The 21,117-nt window shown below is 42.2% G+C and overlaps 1 protein-coding gene across 1 annotated transcript in view; it reads right to left on the bottom strand.

Moving 5' to 3' along the window:
• Positions 1-21,117, bottom strand: part of ACOXL (acyl-CoA oxidase like) — a 969,051-nt gene that overhangs the window by 568,290 nt on the left and 379,644 nt on the right. Inside the window, exon 4 of the mRNA XM_078648763.1 lies at positions 7,264-7,350. Coding sequence (XP_078504889.1) covers positions 7,264-7,350 — 87 coding nt within the window. The remainder of the gene's footprint in view (positions 1-7,263; positions 7,351-21,117) is intronic.

Raw genomic sequence — 21,117 nt, 5'->3', positions numbered from 1 at the left:
CCCCTTTTTACACCTCTCTGCAAAGCAGCTCTGTGACGCTTACTGGAGGTACCTCGTGGGCTAGATGGACCCCAGGGACCCTCAGGATTCAAGGGACTTAATCCCCCAACTTAAAACGCACCATGGGGCGCGTTTGCACAGTGGTGAAGGGAGGGGGCGGAAACACGCCCTGTGGCGCATTTTAAGTTGGGGAATTAATTCCCCTTCAAGCCTGAGGGCCCCTGGGGGCCAACTAGGCCACCAGGTACCTACAGTAAGCACCACAGACCTGCGTTGCCGAGAGGTGGTCCAGGCCACGCCCCTTTTTACACCTCTCTGCAACGCAGCTCTGTGGCACTTACTGAAGGTACCTGGTTGGCTAGTTGAATCCCAGGGACCGTCAGGATTCAAGGGGACTTAATCTCTCTACTTAAAACGGCCACAGGGAGTGTTTGCACACGTCACATTCAGGCCCCCCTCCCTTCACCACTGTGCAAACGCGCCCCGTAGCGCGTTTTAAGAGGTAGTTATAATCCCCCTGCCCTAATATGTACTAAGGCCTTACAGAGGAGGTCATGCTAATCACAGGGGTACCCCAATGCATAGTGTTCCCTAGTGAATGTAGGTGTTTTCACTGTATTCTAAGTGTCTTTTAGCATTGCACTGGCTTTAGGCCTGGTTAGTCAGAGTCAGTTACCACCAGTACCCGTCTGAAAAAGTTGTGGGCACAGGATGATTTTGCAACAAGGCCTCTTTCTGCTCCTCTGTTGATTCTTGCTGCACGTCTTGCTTCTTCCTGCACTTTTCTTCGTCTTTATGGACTTCTGTTGCTTCTTTCTGTGTATTTTTTTCTTCTTTCTTCACATGTCCTACCTCTGTAGGCATAGTTAGAAACTAGCATTTGAAAAACCTTTTAAATTCACTGAAAAAACCATAGGTTTCGGGCATGTTATAGTTAGAAATTAGCATTTAAAAAACCTTTGAAATTCACTGAAAAAACCATAGCTTTCAGACACGTTATAGTTAGAAATTAGCCCTCAAAAAACCTTAGCAATTCACTGAAAAAAACATAGGTTTTAGGGAAAGGTATAGTTAGTTGGAAATTTCACTCGTACAAAACCATGGAAATTCTCCGGTTATAGTTAGTTCAGCTAACTATAACTCGTGCCCCCGCAATGCACTGCTGATGACATCACATATTACATCACTCATGGCATGGTCAGTGACATCCCTGATGACATCTCAAATGACATCACTGATGACATCATCCATGTGATAATTTGATGCATCTTCTCACACCCTAATATAACATTTGATACACCCACTCTAAATTGCAGCCCATTCTCAAAACCATAGACACTCCAACACAATAACTACATACATACTCACTGATTCTTAGGTTTACAAACACATCCACTCACTCACCCGTACAGTCACTCATACTTATGGTCACTCAGTACAGGACTATCATATGCACTCATACACCTATATAGACACACACACCACCACTCATCCATAGAGGTACTCACACACCTAGTCAGTCAAGCAAATAATTAATCACACTGCCATTTACTCACCTATACAGTTATACACACACCAGCTCAATTACTCATACAAATACTAGCACATGCTTACGCTCTTATACAATCACTGATACAAGCACACACTCATCCATACAGCCACTCTCATAATCCGACACTCTCACTTATAGCCATTTATGTACTCCAACACACATATATCCTGGGGGCACCCAGGAGACATGGCCAGCCCCTAGGCTTACTTGCTACTATAGGGCGAAACAAGTGTTGGCTGACCCTCAATAACTTCACAAAACAACCTGGTCTTGTTCAAGTACACCGGAAATTGAGGACCCTGGAATGAACACTTTTATCTTCCTGAACCAAGGAGAGGGCCATGGGATCTTACGCCCCATTTAGCCTCAGTTTCCTTCTTTGTTTATCGATCCTGGCCAAAGGGGAGAGAGGGGGTCTAGGTGAAAACAAACTCGATGTACAGCTCTGGGTCAATGCAGATTTTGGCACATACTGTGGGGATACTGCCTTTGCCGGGTCTGATATGCGGTTCAAGTGCGCTAAGCAGTGGCGGCTGCTATCAATTACAAGTGGAGGGGCTGGAGTGATGGGGATGCAGGGGGGAAGGGGGTAAATACAAAAAATAAAAAATTAAAAAACTACTTACTTGCCCCTGCCGGCCGCTGTTCTTCTGACATGGTCCCTACGGCCTGGTGCACACTGCGCAGGCTCCCAGATGCCAATCAAGACACTGCTCTCTGTCTGGTAATACTATGTACCGGCATGAGAACAGCACCTTGACTGGCCTGAGCCGGCTAATTTTACGCTCACTCGGGGCCTGGGGAGCCTGTGCCTCTTCTCCACCCAGCTGTGCAGCACAGCTGGGTGGAGAAATCTAAGTGCACATGTAGGTTTGGTTGTGCTTCGACAGCCGGGCAAACTGACGTGCACACTTAGGTGTGCCCTACTCCTCCTCCCCCTGGTGTCATCATGGCCCGCCCCAGACTCTACTGGCTCTAGCGCCGAACAAAAAATAAAGTAATAATAAAATGGTTTTATTATCATTTTATTTTTCACCTTTCCCTCTGCTGGCTCTCAGCGGGGGTGGGTGACGCTCCTCCACCATAACACAGGAGCCAGCCGCCGCTGGAACTAAATTTTGTAAAATAATAAAAACAATGTTACACATAAAATAAATAACCTGTTCTTTATGGAGTCTATCTGTACAACTTTCAAAATCACTATAGAATAACAATTGAATAAATAGTATTGGAGATTTAGTGTATATATATATATATATATATATATATATATATATATATATATATATATATATATATATATAACCTACTGGCAGTCGCCAGTAGGTATATATAGTTAGGATTTTTTTGAATAGGGATTTCTGAAAATTCTATGTTGAATAACTTTGGCGTTGATGGACGGAATTGGCTGAAATTTTCAGGAAAATGTCACATTTTGTTTCTGAGCGTCCCCTGAAAGTTTGGGGGGGGGTTTCGTCAAGCGGGGGCCGAGAAAAAAGGGGGGTCCCAAAACGTGTTTTTAACATTGAGTTTTCCTTAGGGCGGTTGGACTCACTTTTAGCTCGAACGGCTGAATGGATTTCCACAAAACTTGGCAAAATTGTAGGGACTGGTAGCCCGATGTGCCTTTGCTATGTCTCAAGATATATGCTCCAGTGGTTTTTACGAAAATTAACTTTGAAAAATATATATTGGGCTACATTGGGCTATATATATGTTAGAGCCCAAATGTAGCCCAATGTAGCCCAAAGATGGCCACCAGAGACAAAAAAAAACAAATGTAGCCCAAATATCAGCCAGATGTAGCCCAACTATAGCCCAATGACAGAATGTCCCAGAGTGTTCTAAAGAACAACTAGAACGCTAACAGTCTTACTTATGACAAAAGAATGGCACACCTGAAGTCATCTTGATTGGAATAAAGTGGTAACACTTAATACATTTAATTTGAAAAGGAACAAAATGAGGGGTTTCATTTTGCCATAGAAATGTTATATATATATATATATATATATATATATATATATATATATATATATATATATATATATATATATATATATATATATATATATATATATATATATATATATTACCTACTGGCGGTCGCCAGTAGTTATATATAGTTAGGATTTTTTTGAATAGGGATTTCTGAAAATTCTATGTTGAATAACTTTGGCGTTGATGGACGGAATTGGCTGAAATTTTCAGGAAAATGGCACATTTTGTTTCTGAGCGTCCCCTGAAAGTTTGGGGGGGGGGGGTTTCGTCAAGCGGGGGCCGAGAAAAAAGGGGGGTCCCAAAACGTGTTTTTAACATTGAGTTTTCCATAGGGCGGTTGGACTCACTTTTAGCTCGAACGGCTGAATGGATTTCTATGAAACTTGGCAAAATTGTAGAGACTGTTTGCCCGATGTGCCTTTGCTAGGTCTCAAGATATGTGCTCCAGTGGATTTTGAGAAATTAACGTTCAAAAAAATATATAGATCTGTGACAGCGTCCCGGTTGTTGTGTTGTGTGGGTGATGTAAGTACCAACATGTAGGTACCAATGAAGAGTCTAAAATTCAATGTACACCGTCTCCTCTGTAGATATTTTGTATGTTCTAATATGGGTTATTTAAATGTAAATGTGTGGAAAAGCACTTCATGCTTTAAAGCAATTGTATTTTTGAACTGATTGTTCTTTCCTCTTAGTACTACTCTTTGGTTTTTTTTCCCCACACTCTTCTTCAGCATGATAGTTGATAAATTCGTTCCCTCAAAAAATTTATATACATAAACAAATTATATTAAATACATATAAAATATATTTTTTCTTTAAAAGAAGAATACATTTTACAGCTTTTGATATTTGCTATTAAAAAACCATTGAAATTCACTGAAAAAACCATAGGTTATAGACCATATATAGTTAGGAATTAGCATTTACAAAACCTTGAAATTTCACTGAAAAAACCATAGGTTATAGACCATATATAGTTAGGAATTAGCATTTATAAAACCTTATTTTACCCACACAAAACCATTGAAATTCGCATATATAGTTAGTTGCACTAACTATATATCGCGTACCCGCAATCCACTGCTGATCATGTCACATATTACATCATTCATGACATGGTCAGTGACATCACTGATGACATCACTGATGACATCTCAAATGACATCACTGATGACATCACTGATGACAACATCCAGTGACTGTATGTTTCTGTAAAGTTAAAATATGTCTTACATATTGAAGAATGAGTGGATGTATACCGTATTTTCTGGCGTATAAGACGACTTTTTAACCCTTGAACATCTTTTCAAAAGTTGGGGGTCGTCTTATACGCCGGTGTCATTTAATAAGCAAGTGAATATAGCCCAAACTCTACATTTTAAAAAGAAAAGTAGGGGGTCGTCTTATACGCCCAGTCGTCTTATACGCCAGAAAATATGGTAAGTGTCTGGATGAAGGATTTAGTAGGTGCATGACTGACTGTATGAGTGAGTGATTAAATGTGTCTCACTGAGTGCATGGGTTAGTGACTAAACTGTCTTAATTTGTGCATCATTATGTCTGTTGTTCTGTAAACTGCTGCATGTGTTGATCAGTAGCTATATGAGTAACTATATGGGTTATTGATTGGTTGCCCAAGTATTTGTATGGGAGACTGAGTGTGTGTGTGGGTGGCTGGGAGGTGTATGACTCTGTGCATAGATGTGTGAGCAGTTGATTCACTAGATGTATGGGTTCAAAAGTGCATGTGGAAACAGCTGTATGGGCGGTTGACTGTGTGCATGAGTGTATTGGTGAGTGAATAGATATCTCAGTGCTACATGTCAAAGTAAGTACATATGTAAAACACAGTACATGTGAGAGTTGACATATATAAATAACTGTGCATAAGAGCCAGTGAATGTGTGAGTGGCTGTATGGATCATTGTGAACTTGTATCAGGGATTGTATAAGAGAGTAAATATGTGTTAGTATATGTTTGAATAAGTAAGGTGTGTATAACTGTATAGTTGAGGAAATGGAGGTGTGATTGATTATTTGCATGACTGACTAGGTGTGTGAGTAACTCCATGGATGAGTGACAGTCTGTGAGTGTCTGTTTACACTGAGTGTATCTAAGGTTATATTAGAGTCTGAAGAGGTTCATCGTATTATCACATGAATGATGTCATCAGTGATGTGATCAGTAATGTCATTTGAGATGTCATCAGTGATGTCATCAGTGATGTCATTTGAGATGTCATCAGTGATGTCATCAGTGATGTCATTTGAGATGTCATCAGTGATGTCATCAGTGATGTCATTTGAGATGTCATCAGTGATGTCATCAGTGATGTCATTTGAGATGTCATCAGTGATGTCATCAGTGATGTCATTTGAGATGTCATCAGTGATGTCATCAGTGATGTCACTGACCATGTCATGAATGATGTAATATGTGACATGATCAGCAGTGGATTGCGGGTGCGCGATATATAGTTAGTGCAACTAACTATATATGCGAATTTCAATGGTTTTGTGTGAGTAAAATAAGGTTTTGTAAATGCTAATTCCTAACTATATATGGTCTATAACCTATGTTTTTTTTCAGTGAATATATATATATATATATATATATATATATATATATATATATATATATATATATATATATATATTTATATATATACACATAACAATGGACTATGGCATTATCATTTATATATAAACCTTAGGTACGATTTTACCTATCATTTTGTAATATTTAATATGCATATACATTCTGTCATTAGTAAAACTCCTGGATGGGACAATAAAGGAGAAATGGTAGGTAGGGACACAGACAGCACTCAAGGGCACTACATAGTGGCCTTTGCAGGCGTAATACAGAAGATGTGTCTCTTAAGTCCATGTGTTTTTGTAATTGGTCACGCTACTGCATTGTAGGACCGGAGAACAGACATTGCTGGGACAGGACAAAAGGTAAGTAGTAGGGAAGGCACACAGCAGGCACAAAGGAACAGATATAATTTCACTGTGCATCTGTTTTCACTTGTGACACGGGCATCACTCATAAATTCACTTCTAGACAGAACAATTTCACATTTCCACTATTACACGCTGCAAGCAGATCCAGCAATGACTTCTAGATTGTGAACGCCACTTGCATAAAATGGAGCATTGTCCTGAATGGATGCCTTAAAGTCCATGGGATGCAAGGAAAGCATCTTTTTGATGTACAGAGCATTGTTTTTCAGCAGTCCAGGCAAAATAGCTTTTGAGCAGCTGAAGCATGCTCCTACACCAAATGAAATTCAATTTTCGAGCCTCTTATCAGTAACCTGGCTCCACCACAAGGTGGAGCCCTAAAGCTCCTTTCTTTCCTTGTCAGAAGGAAACAGAAACCCTTTTTTTGGCAGTGTACAGATGTGATGAATCAAAAAATTTTGGGATTAATCCACCAGCTACTATCGGCCAAGGAGGCAATTTTTTGAAAGCTAAACTATAATACTTTTCGATATGCGGTCCTAAATCACCACTACATTAGGACATATAAAAAGGATTAATCTTCAATTCTGGGAGCATCTGGCAGTGGAATATGCCTATGGGAGGAATGTTTGAACCATATACTGATATTCAAAAGGCAACATTAATATTTCTGGAACAAGCACTGGCCAATATTAACTTCAGCAATACTGAAATCTGCTTATAAAAACCTAAAATATTACCTTCAGTGGTTGAAACCATTTCACTATGTGCTCTGGACTTCCAAGGTTCGTGACAGCTCCTCCAAATAGCAAGCACACTACACCAATCTGTAAGAAAAATATCAGGCAATAAGGACAGTGATTTTGAACGCTGGGTGTTGCGTGCGTTGCATGTCGTTTCAAGACAAGAACGTACACAAAACCTATATGTAGCCTATATAAACAAAACTAGCAGTACATCCAAATCTGTTAGCAAAGGCTGTTGATAGTGTGCAACACCCTCTATTTTGGGCCTAAAGCATAGTTCTTCACTTCAGTATTATTTGTTTCTTTGCTCTAATGTCATCTCTAAAGTGTATTAATGAAAAATGGCAGGCATCCTGTAGTAATATAAACACATACACACTATGGGACTCATTTCGCAGGTCGGAGGCTTTCAGAGACTCATTGTGGGTTCCACTTTTGACCGTTGCATTACGATGTCAGTTGGAGGCCTGACCGTAATAACTATGGACAGCGGTTCTGCCGTAGGGATTATGATGGCGGTTTCCAACAGGCTTTCCATGCCAGTCAGAAAGTGACTTTGGGGGCCTCAGTAGAGCCCCCTTAACCCTGCGGCACCTATGGTGCCCCCCTATTAATCCCTGCATTGTCTCGCGCACGTTTAGGGGAGGATGAACAGATTCTCCCATTTCTCTATGGGAGCTTGTGCTACGGCTGGTTTTCGGCTGCAGCACAAGCTCCCATAGAAAAATGGGACTATGAGACCGCATCAGGTGCAGTCGCATTGTAATGCTGTGGCCAGGACCACCAACCAGTGGGTCGTTCGGCCGGAGTGTCCGGTGGACGCGAGTCTGCCCAACATCGTAATAAGGCCCTATGTATACACAGCTGGTAAGGCTGAAAAAAAAAAATAATTCTAAAACAACGGCTGACTAATAACAGAATAAGGGAGGCGAACATTGACAATGTCAATAGTTAGGGCATTTTAATATTAAAAATCATTGCTCAAGCTGCACTTGGGACATGTACAGCATGGGAACGAGCATGCACATATTAGGTACAATACTGAGAGCAACACCTCTCAGTATTGGGTGGATGATGGCCCAGTGTCGTATATAAAAATATATTATTACTACTGAAGGCATCACGATCAAGAAAGAATAATAAGGTCACCTTAGTGAGGATCTTTACCATCTCTCGTCCGTGTGTTCCCAGAAGTACTAGTCGAGTGTATGTTTATTTTGGGAGCTGTACTCTAGGTTGCATACTTTTTTGTGAGTAACATTTAATTAATCTCACTAGAAGATGTAATTTCAACAAACAAGGATGACTAAAACATACAAAGCATAAAGAATATATAGAAAAGTGCATTGCACCACCATCCCTGGCACTAAAGTGGATTTCCTTTTAGGCAGATGAGCTAATGTGGTCAGGATTATGCCTTCACTCACAGTGCAAGAGAGCCAAGGCTGAAGTGGGCTGACCTTGTTCCCATGCTGTATGCTGCGGTGGGGGAAAGGAAAATGTGAATGACAGTTGAACACTAAGTGGATTAAGGGAGCTGACACAAAGCTTCATTATGTACAAGTATTCATTTGTCTTTTATGCATATTTATAACTATAGGAGGCTGGTGAGACAGCTAAAGCTGTATCTAGGATAGAGCTAAACAGGGACAAGAAAATGTCTACACAGGTGAGTCTAAAATACCTACCTATTCTGGCAACCTGCAGTGGTTATAATGAATAGAAATAACTAACTGAGGGCTAAAAATCAGAGAACAGGCGCATTGGCTGAGGTCTGAAATATAATGGTTGCGGGACATGGCCTCTGACTGAAGGCTTAAAACGGTGCCACTGGTTGGTGTATTAAATGTGGGTGACATAGCAGGGCAGCTTTTGTCTCTCCTAAGTAAGTAAACAATGACTGGGAGTAGCAAATGTCTAAAAAGAAGCCTTTCTTCTGTATACTGTTAACTGTCAAGTCATTCAGTTTATTATATTTATTCTGATTTGGAAACATGTTTGCTTTGTAACTGGTAATCTTGGGCAACATGACAATACCTGGTCCACACAATGAACGCAAAATCAGGCTTCAGAATTGCACATGAAGAACTCAGTGCTTCAGTTCAAGGAAATGCACTACATCAAATTCATCAGAGCTCTTTCTATTGCAAAATAGATCAGATGATTTACTCCTCTCAGACATACCAGATACCCTTTTTACTGTCCCAGTTTCTTCAATTCATTTGCTGAAGTCTGATCCATAGTATGGACTGGATTAATGACGCATCATACACAATTCACCCTTTCTCTCTTGTTCAATTTTCAATCTTGGATGGAAATTTGAGGACCTACATTTTTACTCAGCCTTAATGTGTTCTCTAATTTTCTTCTCATCCTTCCAGTCTCCCAAAATCTTCTCTCTCCTCTCATTATATATTTTAACAAATTCACACTCTTCTTTACTTAAAACTACACACATACTCAGTTTGTTTAGTGTTAGGGTTATTTAATAAAGCTGTACTCAAATATCTACTCTAGGTTATCCTAGTCCCAGTATCCTCAAAAATAGGAAGGTCCTCCAGCGAAATGCTGAAATTCAACAATTATGGCGACAGAAACTCTTGCTTATTAAAAATACTAACAGAAACATTACAAGAAAACCTGGAGAAAATTGGTAGCAGTAGATAGGCATCACTCTCACCTGAAGAAGGGAGGAAAGTTTAAATCACACAATCCTCGACCTCTATAATGTTAAAATTTTCACCCCAAATGTTCGCATGGATATTATCCTTAAAACCACTAACTAAACTTTCCCTATGTGTCAATGTGTTATGTTCACTTTCATAATGTACTGTAGTCGATTCAACCTGTTTGGAAACATATCCAACCAGAGAAACTAGGCACAACAATAGGCCAATTATTTCTATTAGTCACACTACTGGGGAAAACGTACCAACAATTTCACAGCATCTGCTGTATACCACAATTAAAAGAAATCAGGACTCAAAAATTAGTCTTCTGGGAAACTTTTCTTTTTCAAAACAATAATAAATCATTTTTCTTTTCTTTTTTTAACACTAATCAAAAACAAAACAAAATCAGACATTGAACAAGACAAAGAAGCAGCCAGGGATTAGATAGCCGCACCACCTGAGATCGTCACATAAAATATACTACAAGTGCAAGTTGCCCACTTCAATGCTTATCAGACACAAACGTTTTTCCCCCCCAATTTGTTCAGTTCTTTTGTTAACTTCAAAAAATTCAGACATTTGGATACTTTGCAAAGTCCATTCAAGTGAAGCATACGTTCTGTTCGGGATTCTCTTGCTTGTTGGAGATAGGTGACCTCATCCATGTACTTTTGTATTTTTACTTGTGACTGCTGCTGAGTCGTCTTTACACACAGATGAGCATGTGCTTTGACCAGCATCAGCAGCTCAACTCACTATGAACTGTTTTCTTTCCCTTGCGGTTCTCAAGACTTGAACTTTCTGCTTGATCTTTTCAACAAGTTGGATTAGAGACTATGTTTTGTTGCTGCTTGTGGCTTTGCAACAGGTCTACCTTTTAAGTCTCAAATTGAAACTGGTTACTGGTACCCTTTGCCAGGATCTTCACCTTTGTAGTCATCAGTAACTTAACCTACTTCCTTCTCCAGCTTCTCAGCCCCTGGATCCGGGCTGTGAAGTTAACTCTGTAAATCAGTGGTTGTTGTCACCAGCTCTTCATCCACCATCTTTAGCTTCTCATGTCAGCTGTGTGGATCCACAGCAGAATTCCAGTGCACTTTACAGCAGTGTTAGAGACAAGCACAACATGATATGGACCTTGTCAACAGAATTCAAGGGAGCTTTTACAGACATGCTTCTTCACCAGGATCCAGTCTCTGGCTTGCAGTGGATGGCACTGAGTGTATTTTGTCAGTTCTGTTGCCAATTTGAACCTAATCAGAGACAGACTTCACCAAATCAGCCAGACCTTTGAAATATTCTAACACCATATCATCAGTTATTGATATATGTTGTGCTGAAGGAATATATGTGATCCTCATGGCTCTGTCCATTAACACTTTAAGGGGCAAGAGTCCAGTCTTACACTTGGGGACTACTAATGCTTATGAGAACCATAGGAAGAGCACCAGGTCATTTCAGATTAGTGGTTGCACATTCTTTGGACAGCTTGTTTTTGATGGTCCTGTTCATTTGCTCTAAGATGCCAGATGATAGAGGACAATAACTACAGTGGAAATGTTGCTCAATCTCTTAGAGCTGTACAAATCAATTTAAGGGAACAAGTTCCACGGTGTAATTAATTCTCTCAACAAGAGTTTGGCAACTGTCATACAGTCACATCTCCAAGATGGATAACCTTCCACCTATTGAGAGAACAAGCAGACAATCATGAGAACATATCTGAACCTATTGTAAACAGGCATCTCAATGACGCCTTCTTGAAGTCTAGTAAACGGGCCCTCAGATTTTCTATACAATTCATAATAACAATGGTTCTCTTTCCCTAATTATTCCGCTGATAAATGACACATCCCTGACACAAATCTTCTGCAACATACCTGAATTTTGTAGTGAACAAATCCTTTCTGAATGTCCTGGTCACTGAATCCCTCCCTACATGCGTTTGGCCATGCAAATAGCGGGCCATAGAATGTAGCATGGAGTCCTGAAGTTCACATTTGTGAGGAGGAGTCACCCAAACATTATTAAAGCTCTTTGTGCAACCAGCTAATTCCCATTTCTATCTTTCATCTTTCAGTACCTCCTCCTGGAAATCTCCCAGTTCACTTAATGTGGTCTGTATTGGGTTTGAGACAAAACAATTTACATATTTTGCATTTTTTGCAGTATTTGTACTGGGTTCATTCTGTCCTGATTCTTGCACCATGATTTAGTCATTTGATCTCACAGTTTCTTTCTCAAGTGCTCAATACTTTGCCACTTGGTCAGAATATTTATTTCCTATTGTGACCAGGGCTAAAAAAATCACTAGCCCACTCGCATTTGCGATTCAGATTCAATAAGGACGAGCTATTTTTAGGTCCTACTCGCCCTTACTGGTGAGTAGGAAGACAAACTGACACTTGACCTCTGCCTCTGAAAGCAGAGCAAATGTGACAAGATAGAAATATTTAAAAGCATCTTTATTGCTCACAAAGTTAATGAGCAATACAAATGTGTTTAAATCTTGTTAACTTGTCACATTTGCTCAGAGCCAGAGATAAAGTGCAGTTCAGTTAGGTGAAGTACGTTACTAGACCTGCAGGTCTAGTGCAATTTGTATTATTTTTCGAGCCCTGGTAACTATGTTGTCACCAACCTTATAGGTCATGCAGTTAGCCATAATCATTTCTTTAGGTTGTTGTCTTACTCCCAAAAGATCAGGAATATAGGCACCATTCCTGATGGGAGTACCATGGGATGTCATAAAATACTTTTGTAACCAAAGCTGCCCATAATCACATACTACTCCAAATATATACTGGCTGACTGTGTGAATTGTCACAGTCAATTCATCTGCAAGTCAACAAGTCCTTGCCAGTGCAATCAACCCTGCGACTTGTGCTGAAGCTATGTTAGGCAGGTATGATATTTTCATAATTTTAGAAATGGTACACGATGCATTGGCAGCTTTTAGTGCTCCAAGATGGTCTCAAAGAAAAGAACAATCTACAAACACAGTCAGATCAGCCATTTCAAGAGAAACATCTGTAATACCAGGTATTGGCTAGGAACATAATTCTGTAACAGTCACACAATTGTGATCTGGATCATCATCATTATTTTCTCCATTGCTGTCTGAAACAGGTAACAGCATTGCAGGGTTTAGAGAATGACAGCTTCTGATCAAGATGTTCTCAGTTGGCAGCATGATTTGCACATACCTTGTGAGACAACGGTTTGTCAGATGCGGAGTTCTGGTACAGGGCAGCAAAATGTAAACTGAATGAGGAACAAACGCAATGAGCATCTGTCCCATTACAATCCCTTCATTTTGTTCAACTGCAGAGCAAACAGCTGCAACCACCTTTAAATACCAGGAAGAGCAACAGCTACTGCATCTAACACAGCAGAAAAAGAAGCAACTGGTTGCATCACCCCTTCATGTTTTGGAGTCAATATTAAGAGTAAGCACCCACTCTTCTCAAGGCAGAAAAGAAAATATTCCTTACCACAATCAAGAACTTCGATGGCGGATACACTACACAAATGTTCTCTTAATTCTCAGGCCGTCATACATTTGTCATAAAATGGCACTGTATCCTTGATATCACTATGAGTCAGTTTTATTAAAGGCTTGGCAGTCGGCGAAAAGTTTGGAATCCACTGATAGTAGCCAACAATCCCCAAGAACATCATCACCTCCCCTGAGTGGCTGGAGTATTCATCTTTAGGATTGCAGAAATGCGTTCTTTCCTTGCTCGTTTTTCTATGAAATGAGCAAGATAAATCAATTCTTTTTTTACAGTACTGCATCTTTGAAGTGAAGATGAGACCCTGTGTCCATTGTTAGCAAGATTATTCATAAGTTGTATCTAGTTCGCAGTCTTCTTTTGACTTTGATACCACTAATAGGTCATCAATGTGTTGGACCAAAACTGAATTTCAAGGTACCTGCAAACCTTCCAAATCTTTCTTCAGAATCCAACAAAAAATTGAGACTTCCAATACCCTATGGAATTCAACAACACCCAAATTCTTTATTTTGGAACTGAAATGCAAAAACATATTGACTATCCTCATGCAGAAGAATGGAGACAAATGCTTGGCATAAGTCGATGACTTTACCATTCTTCATTAACACAAATTTGAAACAGTTTTTCTGCAGGATTCAGCATCATCGGACAAAATAGGATCACTATCTGGTTTATTTTTCAAGGATCCCACACTATTCTCTACTTACCTCTCAGGTTTTTTTAAACCCATCATACAAGAGTTGCAAGGACTACCAAGCACCTCCTGTAGAATACCTGGTTCTATCATTTTTTTTTCTATGACAGGCCTCGTTCCTTCTGTTTCTTTTGAAGGTTTATATTGCCTAATTATACATGAACGTCATTAGGACTGACCAAAATCCTGAATAGTTTTGCACTTTTTATCAATCCTATATTTTTTCTATAAAATCTTATGCCTCTTCTTTGACAGTATGTCTTAAATCTAGAGGCAAGTCGCTTTTGTGAAAACTGGAAACAGTTGAACTCTCGGATCCTGAGATTTTATTAAAAAAAAAACAATCTTCATCTAGAGTTTAGAATGCAACTCCATTTGGTGTGCAGTAAATTAAGCAGTTAATCTTGCAAAGCAAGTCCCTGTCATATAAATTAACATGACTTAAATCACACAATATGAACTGATGATGAGCCGCCATTGACCGTATTTTAACTGGAGCATCTGTTGTAACTTGATTAACAATCTGTTTATTGCTAATGCCTACAACCTGGACTTCTTTTAATGAGAGGGGCAGGTTAGTGCCCCCCACAGAATGAACTGTACAGTGGGTAGCACCAGTATCGATAAAGAATGATACAGGATCACGGGCGTGGCTACGCAGCGTGTTGTGCAATGGCCGCTGTTCTGTAAAGCTCCGGAGCCTCCAACCTACCCCACAAATCCGCGACACTTATAAGAGTACTCTGCGGAGAGAATTAGCAACCGGAAAGTGATCTAACTCCGCGGCCGAAGAGACGGGACCTGCGGCTGCATTCTTAGCCGAAATATCCTCATCAGAAGAGCGTAGCCCGCAGCTCAAGGAAAGCCGGCACCTCGAGTACCGAGAGCCGGAGTGTGCATGGTGACGCCAGCGGCAGGGCTGTGAGCGCGACTCTGGGTGGATCATTTCTAACCATCCCCCCACACAGTTATTTGACCAAGGCGACGGAGGCTCCTCGGCGGAACTGTGGACCTTGGCGAGGAACTAGAACTGCAGATTTTAGCACAACGGACCGGTGGACCGGTGTGAAGGGAGTAGTGCGCCCAACACCAAGATTTTGACCAGATTAACATCCTGAGCTCAGTGCAGCGGGAGAGACGCCCCCCCTACTGCTCCGTGCAAGACAGTGAACGCTGGGGACAGCATAGTAACTTCGAGGGGGGCACCTTGAACGCCAAACTGTCACAGGAATATATAAGTGGGACCCCCCTCTAGCGTGTGGGGGCCCAGCTTTAAGTTCCAGTCATTGGAGCCCTGACAAGAGTCAATCAAGTGGGGAACTGTGTGGAGATGGACCCACTCTGAGTCTGCAGTCACTGATTGCCTGAGACACTTTGCTGGATTCCCACAACCACGGACCAGATTTGGAGCCACGCTGAACAGAGCAGTAAGGCGCCACAGGAAACTAAAATGGAGACCACACAGGGCCTCAAAACAGTACAATCCAACAAACTGGAAAAATAAGCATTCCAGAAAGAATGCATCTCGGAGCCTTCACCTAAGCATAAAGCAGCAGGGGAAAATGTGAGCCTGGGCAAAGAACCCACCCTGAAAGTTGTTATGGCCGCTATAGCCGATATAAAACCCTTACTTGAACATAAAATGGACACCATAACTCATTCGTGCAGATCTCAACAAAAACAATGAACGACAAACAAGTGGAGCTCAAAACTAACAGCCTGGTAGAGGACGCTTCACAAACACAGACTGATATTACCGAACCTAAGCCCTTCAGAAAGTTCGCAGAAAATAAACTGGACGATTATGAAGGGCGCATCAGACGCAATAGCATGCGTATATTAGGGGTTCCCGAAAAAGCAGAAGGCGAGTCAGTAGATCTGTTCGTGGAGGATCTCATTATGCGACATCTCAAACCCAAGGGCCTAAGTAACATCTTCATCATTGAATGAGTTCATATAGTCCCAAGCGGTCGCCCAAAGCACGGGGCCCCCCCACGCCCGATCCTAGCCAGGATCCTCAACTACCAAGACGCAATACTTCAACGCGCCAGAACGGGTATCCCGCTCAGGCTTGAGATCGCTAAAGTCACCTTTTTCCCAGACTTCACTCAGATGGTCCAGAAACAGCGGAGATCCTTTCTAGGAGTCAAGAGAATGCTCAGGGACAAAGGCCTCAAATACGCAATGCTTTTTCCAGCCAAACTCCGCGTGGAAGCAGACGGGAGAGCTTGGTTCTCTGACCACCTGGAAATGGCTGCTAACTGGCCGGAGAACCGGAAAGCATGAGGCCAGGATAATACCATTGGAAATAGGAGGTCCAGAGCTATGTGGGAACAAGTAGAACCTTGGGAGACGCCGGACCCACACGAGTTTCGCAAGAGGATTATCGGTAGCCGCCGATGAACCGGATGGAAAATTACAAGACCAGTAACGGGGAAGCACTAGACCTAGTACCAGAACACTCGATGACACTCTTTATTCACCCGCAGGGATGTATAACTTGTTTTATTTGGGGGCGGGAGGGGGCGACGGGGCACCACGCATCCTGCCTTTCTACTATTAGTATTGAAGTTGGGCGACAGGCACCCTGCCAGTTTAGAATGGGCTGTTGGGAGGGGGTGTTGTATTTGTTTTTTGTTCCAGTTGTTACATCGACAAGCACTGTAATTGGCATGACTGAGGCTATTGATTTCTCCATTAGATTTGATGCCTACGCAGTGGGATAAGAACACCAGAATCCTGAGCTGGAATGTCAACGGGCTTGGGGACAAAGTTAAGCGCAGTATAGTTCTTTAGTATATCAGGAAACAGGCCTCTGATGTTGTTCTGCTTAAGGAGACGCACTTGATAGGTAGTTCGTGAAAGGCTAGGTGCAGGTTGGGATATAAGCTTGTGGCACATGCTGGGTTCACAACGAATTCAAGAGGAGTGGGTATTATATTAAAATATAAATTCCCCCTTAGCGTAGATTTTACTTGAACCGATGACAGGGGCCACTATGTAGCTATCACTGGGTCCTGAGAGGGATGAACCATAACGTTAGTGTCTGTTTATGTCCCACCGGGCCTCCAAGCCACGACATTCCAAGACCTGCGTACCACTCTCCTTTCATTGCCAGAGGGAGTTTTGTTGCTGGGAGGTGATTTCAATTCCGTGGGATCGGGTATACTGGATCGCCACCCACCACGTGAGTTAGGGCCTACTAATAGATGGCTGTCGGACTTTCTGGAGGCCATGGGACTGGTGGACGGGTGGCGTGCCTTCAACCCTGACAGTATACAACACACTTCCAAATCAGGGGCCCAGGGCAGCCTGTCAAGATTAGGCTTTATACTGTTCCCTAGCCCCTAAGCCTCACATATTCATGAAATAAGACCCTTAGCTAGGGGCACATCCTACCACTCCCCAGTATGGGTATATATACTCCTGGATCAGGTGAGGGTGGGCAGAGTGGTCCCCATTAATCTCTGGTATTTGCGAAACCCCAAAATCCGTAAGGAACTCGCTAGGGCAATGGCCACGTATTTTAATGAAAACTCTGGTACACTAGACTCCTCCCAAATACTCTGGGAAGCCTTCAAGCCAGTGATTAGGGGGGAAGCTCTATTCCTAATTTCGGGACAAAAGAAGGAACAACAAAAGGAAGTGTCAAGTATATAGGGTGAGATTTATCAACTAGAGAGAGACACGTAAACAATGACCACACCAGAGAAGATACATCTGCTACGTCTTAAACAGGAGGAATACAGGGCACTGGTAACGGAGAAAGCTAAAGCCCCGGGGAGAGAGAAACGTTGGAGAATTTATGACCAAGGGGATAAAGCCAGAAAACTGATAGCCTGGCTTGATAAACGTGAGTGGGCGAACAGATTGGTCCCAGTACTGCACGACGCTAATGATACTAACATTACTGACCCTCAGGAAATAGCTAATCAAATTGCAAGATATTTTCGTGGGGTGTATACTGCGGCAGCACCCTATACCGAAGAAGACTCTGCTGAATTGTTAAGGGATATTGCACTCCCCACCGTTTCCACGGCGGGCCAGCAATTATTGGACAGCCCTTGACAACAGACGAAATAGCGCAGGCGATCAGGTCACTAAATTCAGGGAAAGCCCTTGGCCCTAACGGCATTCCGATCGAACTTTATAAACTTAACCCTGATAAATTGTCTCCTTATCTCAAGAACATGTTTGAGGAAAGCAGAGAAGTGGGTGAGCTGCCAGTGGACCAACGCATAGTCAACATAGTAACCATACATAAGGAAGGCAAATCCAAAATGGATTGTGCCTCATATAGGCCGATCTCCCTCCTTAATGCTGAGCCCAAGATCCTTGCCAAAGTCTTAGCTAACCGTCTAATAAAGATAATCTCAGACCTGGTACACCCAGACCAATCCAGTTTTATACCACACCGGTATACAGCGTTAAATTTGCGCCGAGTACATGGGGTCCTAGGTAAGGTGGACACGATCCTGGAACCGGCTTTCCTTGTCTCCTTGGATGCCACCATGGCATTTGATACTATTGAATGACGCTTTCTCATGGCAGTCCTTCGAAAGCTGGGTTTCGGCCAGAAATTCCTTCAGTGGATCCGCCTCCTGTATTCAAAGCCTCTGGCACAAGTTGTGGTTAATAATAAAAAGTCAGACACATTTGTCCTGGGCCGGGTACTCGTCAGGGATGCCCGCTCTCCCCCTGCTATTTGCTCTAGCTTTGGAACCCCTGGTGGCGTGGATCAGCCGAGATCCAGTTATTCATGGTATGAGTTGGTCACCTACATGGGAGGACCGCATCTCGCTCTACGCGGATGACATTTCACTCTATTTAACTCACCCGAAAAAATCTCTAATTGCAGTTTTAGACATTTTAGCAGAGTTCGGCAGATATTCTGGGTTTAAAATTAATTGGACTAAATCCCACCTATACGTCCTTCAGGGGGGCCTCCCCGCCCTGCCCAGTAACTGTCCAATGCAGATCAATACCAGGGTTCAAATACCTGGGTATATTTCTCTCCTCGGACCCTACACTTCACTTCGAAAAAACCTCCTTCCTCCAATGCTTCGCTTAAAAAGAGATAAAGCCAGGTGGAAATCTCTTCCCCTCTCTCTTTTGAGCAAGGCAGCTCTTTTTAAAATGATGTCCCTCCCCCGTTTTCTCTATGCCCTTCAAAATTCCCTTGACCCTGTCCCCCTGAAATATTTTAAAGAAATTGAACACCTTCAGAGAGACTTACTGTGGAATGGTGCGCCACGCATAGCCTTGAATAAACTCATACTAAAATGGTACGATGGTGGCATCAGTCTCCCAGACATAAAGAAATATTATTGGGCTGCACACCTAGCAGCTATCAATCATGGCACATACGGTGGCTTTAGTGACCCTGGCTACCAGATGAACAGATGGCTCCTCCCGGGAGGAAAATATAATAGATCACTTTATTTGAAACCCGACTGGTCTAGACTGACATGTCCTACTGGTCACTCAGTCACTGTATGCCACGCTGCAAATAGGTCCCTTGGATGGGAACGTAAACTGACACTCGCCACCCCCCTATGGGATTCTGCACAATTGGGTAATCTGTGGACATCAAAGGGATTTGATGTGGGACTTAAATGGCATCTCACAAATTCAAGATATTTGGGACAGAGAGGGGCTGAAATCTTTTGCCACTCTCCAGAGTCAATACGATCTAGCTGACACTGAGCTTTTCCGCTATAGACAGATTAGATATGCACTACATTCTCTCATCACAAAGAACACGTCCCTTCCTGAATCATCCCCGTTGGAGGATAGAATACTGGATGGCCACATCCCAGATAAGACTATTTAATTAATTTATAATAAATTAATACACAACATGGAAAACCCTCTCACAGTATTGCGACAGAAATGGGTGGCAGATGGCACAGAAATAGATGGCGAGGAGTGGCAGGAGGCGATATCTTCCTCCCTGGTTGTGTCCATTCCAGCCCGACTAAGGCTAGTTCAGCTTAAGATCCTACATAGGATATACATGACCGGCCCCCGGTTGGTGCTGATGGGGAGGGCAGGGTCAGGGGATTGCTGCAGAAGATGCGGACAAATTGGAACATTTATACACCTTTTATGGGAGTGCACTTTCATTCAATTATATTGGAGAGAGGTACATACAGTGATGAAAGCAGTCCTTGCTGTTGACATTTTCCCTGAAGCACGCAGATGCTTGTTGAGTTTATGGGAGCCGACTATTCTTAACATTCATCAAATGCAATGGGCTACTTTGGGATTCATGATCGCCAAAAGAAATATTGCACAGGCCTGGGGAGCAGCAAACCCACCCCCTCCCCCCCCCCCCACACTGGGGGTATGGGAGACAAGTATGGACTGGTGTATGTTCAGAGAAAAGACAGTGTATACTGCCCGAGGCTGTCCAAAAAAGTGGTCCCGCATATGGTCACTGTGTTACTCATGTCATGGAGACATTTGCACCCCCCACAGAGTACTGAACCAGATGATTTGCTTCCGCCTTGAAAGATCCATACTGTGTACAATGTGAAGAGATACCTCTATTTGTCATGCCTGTACTGATTTTAAGCTGATTTGCTTATTGCTTATATGTGGATGTTTATTAATAAAAAGATTTATAAAAAAACAAAAATGATAGAGGATGATCATTCACCATGCCATCTACATATGGACCACTCTGGTCTACTTCTTGGACTGCACCAAGCATTTCAATCCTCCTCCCCGCACAGGCACCATCATTATGAAATAGTCTGTAGCAAAAACTGAGGAAAATCATTGCTCAGAGTCAATGAATTCTTTTGGTACCCCAAATTGTAGGGCATCTAGTTCCTCGCGTTTTGATGCATTACTGGAGCCACTGGCATATTTGAATGGAAATGCCCTTGACTTTGCACATTCTGCCCAGTAGCCGATTGGACTGCGGCACAATTTGACATCTAGGTATGGGTTGTATTTT

This window comes from Lissotriton helveticus, chromosome 6 (assembly GCF_964261635.1).
Source record: "Lissotriton helveticus chromosome 6, aLisHel1.1, whole genome shotgun sequence".
In the NCBI taxonomy this organism is placed as follows: domain Eukaryota; kingdom Metazoa; phylum Chordata; class Amphibia; order Caudata; family Salamandridae; genus Lissotriton; species Lissotriton helveticus.
This window is presented reverse-complemented; position numbering and strand designations above follow the sequence as displayed.